The sequence below is a fragment of the Triticum aestivum genome, chromosome 6D (genome assembly GCF_018294505.1).
Source record: "Triticum aestivum cultivar Chinese Spring chromosome 6D, IWGSC CS RefSeq v2.1, whole genome shotgun sequence".
NCBI classification, from domain to species: domain Eukaryota; kingdom Viridiplantae; phylum Streptophyta; class Magnoliopsida; order Poales; family Poaceae; genus Triticum; species Triticum aestivum.
In genome coordinates, this window is record NC_057811.1 from 11,788,573 (window position 1) to 11,802,054 (window position 13,482).

At 45.0% G+C, this 13,482-nt stretch overlaps 1 protein-coding gene across 1 annotated transcript; it reads right to left on the reverse strand.

Moving 5' to 3' along the window:
* Positions 1–4,645: 4,645 nt before the first annotated feature.
* On the reverse strand, positions 4,646–6,489 carry LOC123140751 (mitochondrial metalloendopeptidase OMA1-like). The gene is made up of 3 exons (XM_044560035.1): positions 5,832–6,489; positions 5,671–5,750; positions 4,646–5,440 (listed from the first exon to the last, which is right to left on the reverse strand). The coding sequence occupies exons 1-3, from the start codon at positions 6,393–6,395 to the stop codon at positions 5,299–5,301; spliced, it is 786 nt and encodes a 261-aa protein (XP_044415970.1). The 5' UTR covers positions 6,396–6,489; the 3' UTR covers positions 4,646–5,298.
* Positions 6,490–13,482: the final 6,993 nt, after the last annotated feature.

The following is a 13,482-nucleotide window of genomic DNA, read 5'->3' on the forward strand; positions in this document are numbered from 1 at the left end:
GGGTTCTATTCTCTCTCGTTTCCAAGTCTGCACTTGTTGTTTTCCTGACAATAGTAAGATGTCAATTCTATTAAACCTCACGAATTTAGCTTGAGCATGAAGTGACACATTTCACTGTTTGAGTTTGAAACTATTGTTTTAAAAATAATAATTATTTAGTAACACTAATATTTCTGGAATAATTAGTTTGACCATTTGACCACGGTTTGACCAGATTTGACCAAAATTCAAAAAAACTGAAATAATTATTTAATAGCACTAATATTTTAGAATAATTAGTTTAACCATTGTTTGACCACAGTTTGACCACAATTTGAAATTTTTTGAATTTTTTGCCTCTCCAGATCTTAAAAGCCCCGTAACTTTTTTTGTTAGGTTTTTGAGGATTTTGAAAATGTTTAACGGGGTTCCCTCGGTTAAATTCGGATGTAACTTTTCGAGTAGATAATTTTTCATATAAAAAACTTTTTCATCCGAGTTCGTATGCAAAAGTTATGCCCATTTTAAGAAATTCCAGAGAGATTTTGCAAATAAAGTCGAAATTCATATTTGTTAATTTTCCCAACAACTAGACCACATATCACATGGGAAACTTATTTTATTTTATTTTTTGACATTTCCATCATTTTATTTTGTTTTTTCTAAAACTGAAAAGGCGGTCCGGGGGGTAGAATTTGAAAATGGGCCCTTTAGTACCGGTTCGTGCCATGAACCGGTACTAATGGCTCAAAGCCCATTAGTACCGGTTGGTGGCACCAACCGGGACTAAAGGTCTAACCTTTAGTCCCGGTTGGTGCCACCAACCGGTACTAATGGGCATCGCACCCTTTAGTCCCGGTTCGTGGCACGAAGCGGGACTAAAGGGCCCAGGTGAACCGGGACTAATGCCTTAGCCGCACGAACCGGGACCAATGTTCACATTAGTCCCGGTTCGTGACTAAACCGGGACTAATGTGAATATTGTCCTGTGACGAAAGCCTTGTTTTGTACTAGTGATGTAGTATATTATTGCTCTAACATGTAGTTAAAGTTTGGACGGGCTCTAAAAGATGTAGTTTTTGTGATAGTGATGAATCAATCAGACACCTCTTTCTTAATTGCCCTTTGGCAAAGATTTTGTGGAGATCCACATATCTTTTAATATAACGCCTCCGAATTCCATCAGCACGTTATTTGGGACGTGGCTAGATGGGATTGACATAGTAACAGCGAGACATATCCGAGTAGGAGTATGTGCTTTACTCTGGGCAATCTGAAATTGCAGAAATGATTTGGTTTTTAACAGAACAACAAATATTAGTTTCTTGCAGGTTATCTTCCGGGCCACTACACTCATCCGTATGTGGTCGCTACTCACTCCGACGGAGGCCAGGGAGCATTTGGTTACTGGTTCTATCCGATGGGAGACGGTAGCTCGGGCTATCTTCAACCGGCTTGGATGGCGGTCATGTAATAGGATAGGTGTTTAGTTTCCTATCTGTTCTTTGCCTGCCGGTTGTGGCTATCCCTTTTTGCGCTTTCGTGCTCCTTGTTGAGCTTTTTGTTCCATTGTATGAGACTACGAGACCTCGGTTGAACCTTTTGCATTTTAATAATATGGCCGTATGCATCTTTCTGATGCAGAGGCTGGGGTAAACCCCCTTTTCAAAAAAAAAACATGTAGTTAAAGTTAGCCTTAAAAAATGCATTATGCCCAATATATATGAATAGAGGGAGTACGTTGGATGCCTCTAATTAATGCTCAAGATAAACTCTTCTCTTTTGCCGGACATTAACTTTAGGGAGGATCAGTTGTGGACTCGTGGTCTCGTATGATTTTCTAAATAAAATAGTAGTATTTTTTTGCAAGAAATTTTTTGATCTATTCATCTTCAATCATGGCAGTACAATGAATACCAGAAGTAATAGAGATTACATCCAGATCCGTAGACCACCTAGCGACGACTACAAGCACTGAAGCTAGCCGAAGGCGCGCTGCCGTCATCGCCCCTGCATCGCCGGAGTCGGGCACAACTTGTTGTAGTAGACAGTCGGAAAATCGTCGTGCTAAGGCCCCGTAAGACCAGCGCACCAGAACAGCAACCGCCGCAGATGAAGAATAACGTAGATCAGAAGGATCCAACGCGAAGACACACGAAAGTAGACGAACAACGGCAAGATCCGAGCAAATCCACCAAAGATAGATCCGCCAGAGACACACCTCCACACGCCCACCAACAGTGCTAGACGCACCGCCGGAACGGGGGCTAGGCGGGGAGACCTTTATTCCATCTTCAGGGAGCCGCCGCCATCTCGTCTCCCTGAGCAGGACATAAACCCTAGCAAAATTGAAAGAAACGACTAGAAAATGAGCCCTCCCACCGGCCCTTACCGAGATCCACCGCGCCCCCATGGCCCTAGAGCCACCGGAGAGGAGGCGGACCTGCGGGGGCGCCAACGGAAGGCAGAAACCCAAGCTTTTTTTATGGAAAAGGAGGAGGCGTGTAATTAACATAGTAGTATTATCAAAGAACAGATTTCCTTTTCCAACAGAAACTGATACGTACGCATGAGCTAGCCACACTTCTGCTTCACATAAACTGAGAGTCGTTTATTGAAAGGTTAAGACTGTCAAAGTGCAAGAGTGTAAGTTTTCTTTACTTGGGGGAAGCAACGAGAGTGCAAGGTTTTTTTTTTGAAAAAAGGATGTACCCCGGCATCTGCATCTGGACGATGCATGCAGCCATATTATTAATTATTCGCAAAGACCATATAAAGTGATACATCAATAAACCCGAAGCCACCATCTTGGAAACACGGTTGCTACTCATATCCCCTTGATGAAGGTGTACCGAATGTCCGGGCCTAATACCAAACAGACATCACACCAATGCCTAACATCTAAAGCCGGATGCCTCATCCAAGCCACTACCTGGATGGAGTCACACACCGGTCTGGCACAGTCCCAGTGAGCACCGCACGTTGCAAGGGCCGTCACCTTCATCTTCCATCGATCCATCCTCAGAGAAGAACTGATGCACCGACCTTGCCAGGTCTCTCTGCCATCGACGCCACCATGACGCTAGATAGTTTCCTCCTCCTACGCGAGTCCATCTCCGCCCATCGGACGCCAAGTCTCTCCACGACGATGCCTTCAAGAAGGGAACGAGCACACAGTGCCGCCACCGCCGGCCTTGGCATCTAGCCGAGAGCAGGTTTTCACCCAGATCTGTTCGAAGAGCCTCCCTCAAGCATCTCGTGCACGGACTGCCACCATCTCTGCCGGGACTGGATGAAAGGGATCCAGACCGCCGCCGCCTGACCGGCCATGGCACCACCACGGTGCCTACTGCCGGCGCCACTAGGCCCACCACGCTCACCTGTAGATGCACACCGGAACCGCCAGCCCACCCAAGGCCATCTGGGCAAGACAAGACCCGCGATCCCGCCCGCCGCCACAGGGGCGCCTCCGCGAACGCCGCCGTCACGCACGCCGTAGGGATCCCGCCGCTCCTTGCCGCCGGATCTCCATCGTACCATGCGCCGCCACCGCCCGGAGATATCGCCACCACCGCGTGAGGGAGAAGGCCCGCCGCCGCCATCATAGGCCAAGCTCATGTGCAAGGTGACCTACTAAGATTGGACAATCAGAGACCCATGTGCTTTTGATTTTTTTTTAAAAGGAGGATGACCCCCGGCCTCTGCATCTCGACGATGCATACAACCATTTTATTAATTATTCACAAAGACCTTATAAAGTAATACATCAGTACTGAAGCCACCATCTTGACAATATCTGTCGCTACTCCTATCCACTTGATGATGGGATACTAATAGTCCAAGCCAAATACCAAACAGACCTCGCACCAAAGCCTAACATCTAAAGCCGGAGACCCCAACCAAGCCGCATTTCTAGGTCTGGGGCACACACCGGTCTGGCGCACTCTCAGAAGTCGCCGCTGCCGTCTTCCACCGATCCATCTGCAGAGCAGGTACTAACGTATCGATTGCCAGGCATGTCGTCGACGCCACCATGGCGCCAGACAACGCCACCTCCCTACGCATGTCCATCATCACTCTTCCGTCACCAAGAACCTGCTACGCCATGCCGCCGAGACTCCACATCATCGATGCGTGACATGAAACGCCGCTCCACCGCTGAAACACTCCACTAGTCCCTCGAGCCAATGCACACCTCCAAGAATGATGCCTCCGAGGGAATGTGATTTTGATGTTCACTGCCTACCTACTATCATGCAGCGCATCCACCCTTCTGGGATGATAATACATTTCTGTTTATTCATTTGCAGAGGCGGAGTTTACTCTGTCACTAAAGTTTTGCTATTAAGAAGGCCGAGGGCGAAGCCGGTGACCCAGTCGAGATCTGAATTTCTACAACCTAAATTCAGTGCATGGTTTTCTCTGAATGTTGGCCTGCCAATTTGTATTGTCTTGCAGACATCAGAGGATTGTATGGAGGCCATTGTTGCCGACGGATTACTGCATTTTTATGTTAGATTTGAATCCTTTTGAATTAAATGACTATACAAAATCTCTATGATAACCTATGACAAATCTTTTTCTTCTTTTTGCAAATAAAATTCAGTACATTCCTCCAGGGAATCTTTTTTTGCTATCTGTGACAAACTATGAGTCTGTGCTCGCTTACAAAGTACACGAACTGTTCCCGAGTTCCCGATCCAGCCACACGGCCATCAATGGAGAGTGACTAGAAGCAGTCTAGGCAGACAACCTCAACCTTCCTCCAAGGTCCATGACCAATAGTCTAGGCAAACAATCTCAACCTTCCTTCAAGGTCCATGACCACTGCCGCTGCCATTCATGTCTAGGTCCGTTGCCTCAAAGACCTCGAGCCGGCGCTTCCCGATGGGTTCAAAGAGACGAGCTGCTGTTCAATCTCCGGCTCAACCACGAGTGGTCGATCCCCAGACATGCCCTAGGTAGTAGAAATATAGCACTTGTAGGCGCCCCTCAACCAAGTAGCAATTCTAGCATATACTCCTTAAAACATCTTGTATTTGTTTACAGAGGGAGTAATAAATAATCCCTCTGTAAACTAATATAAGACATTTTAGATCACTAATTTTGTTTCAATTTTGTGAAAGCAAGACCATGCAGCCAGCCAACCAAAGTATTAAATCTTCCAAATTTTGTTTACAAAGTTACTCTGACATCGAATTAATATGAGAGAACTTGCCACCGTAAGGAAAACCTTGCTCAACGACTTTTCAGGCACAAACCTGCTTGCACCATTCCAACGCATGCATCCTTCATTACCTTGCCTCCAGATAAAAACCGTTATTCTTTCTTACACCAAGGATGAAACCCCCACTCTCGTCCGATCTCCCCGAACTTCTCATAGACGCCATGGGCTACGTGTTTATCAAAACCAGCGGCTGCCAGTAGCTTCAGTCCGATGAGGTCTGCCTCCATCTCATTCCTAGATTGTATACAGTTAAAACACACATGAGAGATGAGACCCGGCCGGTATATATAGAGCCTGTAACATGAAATATACGTGCGTACATGGAGCTACTAGGGTTGGCAAACCGGCCAGCTAGCTAGTCTCAATGTCCATTAAAGAAATAATGTTCCTTTTTGCAATAATAATAGGAGATAGAGAATGTAATTGCTTCTTTCAAGGTGCAGAAGGTTAATTAATTATAATACCTTTGCACGGCCAGTAGGTCACAAATAGGCGGAATGATCCTTGAAACCTCCATGTAATGCTTTGCAACAATGTGTCCGGCCTACAAAAAAAAGCATCGATGAATCCCGTCCTCGCTTTCTTGATGATGACAAAAAACGAGGCGATAAATAAAAACCTATACCTCATGCGCAATAAGGGCGGCGATTTCAGCGTCCGTCTTTAGGCAGTCGAGCAATCCCGTGTGGATCACAATCTTACCATTGGGGAAGCTGTATGCCTTAACTCTGGCGTTATTGATGACGATCACCTCCCAGTCGAGGTCATCGAGATGCCTCGTCTGCGGCGTACCGTCATCTTCTTCGCGGGGGCTGCTCTTGGTGGGGAAGACGTCGTGGACTCCACGGATGATATCAGAGGCGATGCGGCGGACACGGACGGCGTTGGGGTCAGACGGGCCAAGGATGGCGTGTCCACGTTTCTTCTTGACCTTGTCGAAGAAAATGTTCCCAAACTTGGGGTGAACTGACGGAGGGAGGAAGACCCAGTGGACGCGGTTGGTGTAGGGCACCTTCTCGCGGTGGCAGGTGCCGACAAAGAACAACGCGGCGCCGGAGAAGAGGAGCCCTGTTTGTTTGGTGCCTGATGATGGAGGAGCTGCCGGGGGATGCACGGAGCTGCTGCAGTGGCGGCGGGCGATCTGGTGGAGCCGGGAGAAGGCGGAGCGCGAGTTCCTCAGGAAGTTCATGCTGGCGGCTGCGGCGGCGTTTGATCAATCCAGGGATACGCCGGCTTTTGATGGCGGTGCGCCGCTCGATGAGACGAGAGGCCAAGCCGTACGAATTGTATATTCTCGAATTTACTCTATGGGTTTGCATGCGTACGTGCCAAGTAATATTGGGCTGTTGCACGTGCGTCCTACGGCCGCACGATCAATCGATGATCCACACGAACGGCTTTGCTGCGGTCACCCCTTCCCTCGTTAGATCGAGCGCTTCCTTAAAATTGAGTTATTAATCGAATATCCATGTTTTTCTTGTGCCTCGTCCCCACAACTCTCACATATTTTTTACGGGGACCACAACTCACACTTGCCCGAAGCCCAATACATTATAATCAAATTTTAGGTTTGAAGTGCGATGTGTGTTGAGTACTCATATGTGTTAGTTAGAGCCATAGTGGGAGTAACTTCAACAGTAACATCGAGTCCAACTCAGCAAATTTGCTCATGTGGCAGTGAGTTAATGATGAGAGAGGTAGTTTGAGTAACTTAGCTAGTTACCGTAACATCACATGTCCCAGTGCAATATGAGTCTATAACCTAATAAATGAAGCTTTGCATGACACAACACTTATGTTACTACCCACTATGAAGGTAATAACATAGTCTAAGGATATGTGTATGTTACTCTTCATTGTGGCTAGTCTTAAGATGAAACTATGAGATACCACATTCTCATCGATACTTGATAATAAAGTGTATGCAATCTTCGTCAATATTAGGCCCACAAACCTAGTCTTTAATGGACACTATATGAGTCGGTGCATGAGTAAACAATGCTTATATTTTACTGAGACACGAATAGAACACTACATGTGGTTTCCTGTGCTAACCCTAGGAGGCTAAGACAAACTTTTCCCACCAGACTTCACCAGTGAGCCCGTGGATTCGTCTCCTCTCTGCTTGCCGCTTTCGCGCCCATGGCTGGGAGAAGAATGCCGGTGTCTCTGCTCCGGTAGTAGTTTAAGTTAGGATTTTTTTAGTCCTTGCAGTTGCAATGCTCGAGGGATGGCGGCGCTTCTACAGGTTTGTCTTCCATGCTTCGATCATCCTCAATTTCGTCCGTTTGGACTTAGTCGACAGAATTCCGGCTTAGAATCCCGTTGTCTCTTTGCGGCAGTGAGGTTAGGGTTTCTCGTCATGTGAAGAGATTTGACGTAAGGTGCTTCAGATCTATACAAGGGTTCAACGGCGACGGCTGTGGCTGTAGGGCGCTGGTCCTTGAGGGCACATGGATGAAAAATTCCTGGCTGTGATCAACAAGGCTCCGGTAGGAGAGCGGCGAAAACGGCGCGTCGACGGCTTGTTCTGGCGGTAGTAGTGGTCGTTCGATAGCCTCTAAATCTTTATTTAATATTTATTATATTTGAGATGCTTTGTATTTTTGATGAAATTTTATAATTGTGCTGATCCTTTTCGAAAAAAGAGCAATGGTTACGGCGGAAGCAGCTAACTCTCGTGGGTTTTATTATATAGTATTGGATTTAGGAATTTATGGTGACGCGAGTCTATACTTGAACCTCCCTAAAATCAAAGCAAATGCTAATGAGAGAACGTTCCTTAGGCAGTTTTTTTAAGCGTCCCAATTGGAGCTATGCATTTGTATGCATGCATGTACATATAATGATGTAAGTATAATACAACTGCTTGTAAAACAACAACAACAACAACAACAACAACAACAACAACAACAACAGCAACAAAGCCTTTAGTCCCAAACAAATTGGGGTAGGCTAGAGGTGAAACCCATAAGATCTCGCGACCGACTCATGGCTCTGGCACATGGATAGCAAGCTTCCACGCACCCCTGTCCATAGCTAGTTCTTTGGTGATACTCCAAGCCTTCAGGTCTCTCTTAACGGACTCCTTCCATGTCAAATTCGGTCTACCACGACCTTTTTTGACATTCTCCGCACGCTTTAGTCGTCCGCTATGCACTGGAGCTTCTAGGGGCCTGCACTAAATATGCCCAAACCATCTCAGACGATGTTGGACAAGCTTCTCTTTAATTGGTGCTACCCCAACTCTATCTCGTATATCATCATTCCGGACTCTATTCTTCCTCGTGTGGCCACACGTCCATCTCAACATACGCATCTCCGCCACACCTAACTGTTGAACATGTCGCCTTTTAGTCGGCAAATACTCAGCGTCATACAACATTGCGGGTCGAACAGCCGTCCTGTAGAACTTGCCTCTTAGCTTTTGTGGCACTCTCTTGTCACAGAGAATGCCAGAAGCTTGGCGCCACTTCATCCATCCGGCTTTGATTCGATGGTTCACATCTTCATCAATACCCCCATCCTCCTGGAATATTGACCCCAAATATCGAAAGGTGTCCTTCTGAGGTACCACCTGCCCATCAAGGCTAACCTCCTCCTCCTCACACCTAGTAGTACTGAAACCGCACATCATGTACTCGGTTTTAGTTCTACTAAGCCTAAACCCTTTCGATTCCAAGGTTTGTCTCCATAACTCTAACTTCCTATTTACCCCCGCCCGACTATCGTCAACTAGCACCACATCATCTGCAAAGAGCATACACCATGGGATATCTCCTTGTATATCCCTTGTGGCTTCATCCATCAACAAGGCAAAAAGATAAGCGCTCAAAGCCGACCCCTAATGTAGTCCTATCTTAATCAGGAAGTCATCAGTGTCGACATCACTTGTTCGAACACTTGTCACAACATTATCGTACATGTCCTTGATGAGGTAATGTACTTTGCTGGGACTTTGTGCTTCTCCAAGGCCCACCACATGAAATTCCTCGGTATCTTGTCATAGGCCTTCTCCAAGTCAATGAACACCATATGCAAGTCCTTCTTTTGCTCCCTGTATCTCTCCATAAGTTGTCGTACCAAGAAAATGGCTTCCATGGTCGACCTCCCAGGCAGGAAACCAAACTGATAACTGCTTGTAAAACAAAAAAAAATCTTCTTAGACTAAACCCCTGATTCACAATCCGCTTTCACCTTGGCTTCGAATAGTCGAGGGCTTCGCAACTAGATCTCACTCAGGTAATGTTCTGAGAAATTTTTCTTCGGCCATAAAGCTGTTATCCGGCGATAAATGCAGTTGCCATGGTATTGTTGTCAAAATTGCCACCATCTTTGGATTGAAGTTACCATCTGGATTTTTTTTGAGAACCAATGAGCTTCAGTACTCATGGTTGGTGATTACAATTGCAACCGTCACTGGTACGCGTCGGTCCTAAACAAACGGTTTTTAACCCCTTTCCGCGACGACATTTGGAACCGCCGCCAAGTGAGTGTGGGCGATAGGGGTGTCCTTCCCACACGACTCAGAAACCGTTGGGGATATGCCCTCCTGGCACACACGCTCGGCAAAATAAGGTCGTGTGCGACCGGCGAGCGCTCAAATACGGAAATACGTACAGTAGAGCTAAAAAATATAATTATACGGCGAAATTGTTTCCGGTCGCAAGTACTTCCCACATAGTCAGTCCCCGCTAAACGTTTCTGTTCGTATGTACATCCCACACAGTCACTCCAAGGAAAACGTTTCCGTTCACAGGTACATCACACATAATTTTTCCTGTTAAATTGTTTGCGTTATTGAATGTATCACACATGGTCCGTAGAAGAAACTGTGTGGCAAAGGCTGTCCATCACACATAGTTTTTATGTGGTAAACGTTTGCACAAGATGGCCTAATGCAAACAGTTTTCAAGACAAAGTCGTGTGTGATTGTTCATTGATCCAACACGGTTTATTCCTAGAAACTTTGTGCGTTTTCTGAGGTCATCGCACACAGTATTTTTTCAACAATCATTTGCAATAGCAAAACCCAATTAGCAGGCTAATTCGCCATTAGCAGGCTAATTATCCGATTATTCATAATATATTTATTAATCTAATTGACATTTCATATTAAGCACAATATATTTTATTTCCATATTAAGGAAGCAGAATTTCATAATTGAAATACATCAGAGTACAACATGATATAGCTTCAGCACTCAGCTACCTCATTACACAACTGCACCAGCAGCAAGTTCCACATGCAACGTATAGAACCTTTCGAAATTAGCATCATAGACGGTATATAGACAGATGCATCTCATCTGGAAAACTGCTGAAGCGGAAGGCGAATATTGAGCCTTCATTCATGTTGAAGGTCTTTCAAACTTTAGGCCAGTGCCTGTGGATGATTGACCGTCCGTCATTCCTCCTCTTCAGAAACACTTCAATATTGAACCGTGGGTGTTGTATGAAAACCTTCCTTGCCTCCTGACCATAGAGGTGGTTTGAGAGGTAATCATCAATGAACTGCTTTGAAAAGGCCTGAAAATAAGGATGTGCATAAATATCTTCTCTATATTGAAAATGGGGCAAAGAAATAAAAAAGGCAAGGTATAATAGTTAGTACCATCTTGTAGTGAACTGATGTCTTCTTCATTGTGCAGACAAAGATCTTGTTGTTTTTTGTCGCTAATTTCTTTATCCTAACAATTTTTCTGAGTTTCTTGATTTGATTGATATTCATGGACAACATTTCCATATGCAGAAAGGGTCGAATAGTGGGTCAAAACCTCTTACAGCAAGACCTACATATGCAAGAGCAAATTGTTAAAAACCAAAATATTAGAATGGTTCCTATAATTGCACAATAATGTGCTATTAGAGAACGGACCATGCACGTGCTAACCTCGATTGTAAACCTCAGTGCTTCCCATTGTTTCCCTACAACACATATAAGGTAGTTAGTCATCAGTTTAAGTAAGGGTTCGCATACTATCAGTAAAATATGTTGATGAAAAATAAGCACATTGCAGACTCATCAGATTAATTGAAGCCACACGGAAAACCCATTTACCCAAACCAAGCATGATTAAGAACTAGGAAATATAGCACTTGTATATGTTTCTCATGTATTAAGTGCAGCCAAATTCGATTTATTCCTCACATGCACAACAATACAAAATTCTATCTGTGACAATTGGACATCGCATTGCAGAATTGAACCAAGCAGTTAACTAAACACCACAACAAATGAACCAAATATTAACTGAGCACCACATTGCATAATATAACATACTCCTAATAGAAGATCAGACAGTTAACCAAACAGTTAACTACAACCAATTGTGCCAATTGTATTTGTTTCTCATGTATTTACTACAGCCAATTTCAATTTATTCCTCACATAGTATACAATAACAGAATGCACCCACAACTATTGAACATCGCATTGCAGAATTGAACCAAACATTTAACTAAACACCACAACACAAATGAACCAAACGTTCACTGAGCATCACATTGCACAATGTATAACCGAACCAAGCATGCTTGACAACTTGGAAATATAGCAATTGTATTCGTTTCTCATGTATTTTGTAAAGATAAATTCGATTTATTTCTCACATGGAAGACAATACAAAATTGCAGCCTGAAGAATTAGACATCACATTTGCAGAATTGAACCAAACAGTTAACTGAAGATGACAACTAATTAACAAAATAGTTAATAAGTGAGCACGACACTGCACGACATATAGAACATATACACTAGAGCAACAGATTGCATGGTAAAATTAGATAGCACAATTCACTAGAATTTGTGAAGGAAAGGCAGGTGCAGCACATGCAACGGGTAAACCGAGCATGCTTAACCGGCGTAGCTAGCAAATGGCAAGGTGCTCCTCCAAGATCTGGGGGTCGGCACGAATGGCAGCCATCGCGACCTCATCCACGCATGCGGCCGCGATTTGCTTCTCCGCTGCCAAATGCTCCTTGAGATCCTGGCTATACTGCGTGCACCATGGCTTAGGCCGGCGCTTATTTGGTGGAGGGGTCGATGATTTGGGTGGAAGATGTCGCGCTTGCGCCGGCGGTCGGGGCATGTGGGATGTGGAAGGAGGAGGAGGAGGATGGGGGTCGGGTGTGGATTACCTGCCTGGATAGACGAGGCCGAGCAGCGTGAAGGAGGGTCGCCGACGAGGAGGCGGCGCTGCAAGCAAGGAGTGAAGGTTTCAACTTGGAAAGGAAGGCGGAAAGAGGGGGGAATGTGGCTTTTGGTAAGGGGGAGGGGGCGGGGAGGTAGATATTTCCGCGGAAGCCGAAAATTTGGAATCGCTTCAGCCAAAAAACTGGCGCGCAAAGTGTCATCAGACACGGTTCCTTATTCAGAACTGTGTACGATATGTGGACATCACAAACGATTCAGCTAGCTTAACCCGTGTGTGATGAGTTTGAACGTCAAAAGTTTTGGTTCGAATTTCCATGGTTACAGTGGTCATCCACGTCATCGCATAATTTGGGTACACAAAGGAGACTACAGCACACCCACACTTCTTAATCGAGCAAGTTCAGCAATTAAACAGAGTTAGCTGACCTAAACATTACTCTAACAAATTAAAGACCGATGCTCTTAATTAATTAAACAAAACAAAGAGTACTACTACGGCTGGTGCTCGTCGATCTCCGCCGGCACCTCCATGTCCAGCTCGCACCCGACGGTCTCCTGGGGAAGGGGCTCCATGACATCCATCACATTGGTGCTCGCATTTTGCTGGATTCATTCTAGACCTTTTTGTGATGCATATTCAGTGGAAGGAGATGTTCCCGTGACAACTCAAGATGATATGCTGGCTCAGTCTCTCGAAGGTGCTCATAGGGGTAGGGCATGCGTGCGAGTGTTCATAGGTGTGAGTATATGCCCGTGTATGTGAGGGGCTTCGATTATACTCCCTCCATCTTTTGAAAAGTGTACTTCCAACTTTGTTGGAAAGTCAAACATTTTTATGCTTGACCATATTTATATGATAATATACCAACATTTATGCCATCAAATTAGTAGCATTAGATTCATCATAAAATATATTTTCATCATATACCTATTTGGTTTCACAAACATTGATATATTTTTGCACAAACTTATTCAAACTTTGAGATAGTTTGACCCTCCAACAAAGTTGGAAGTACACTTTTTAAAGGACGGAGGGAGTATAGTGTTAAAAAAAGAATATTTATATCCTGTAGTAACGCACGCGTAAATACCTAGTACATAATAAACAATTTTGTTCTGT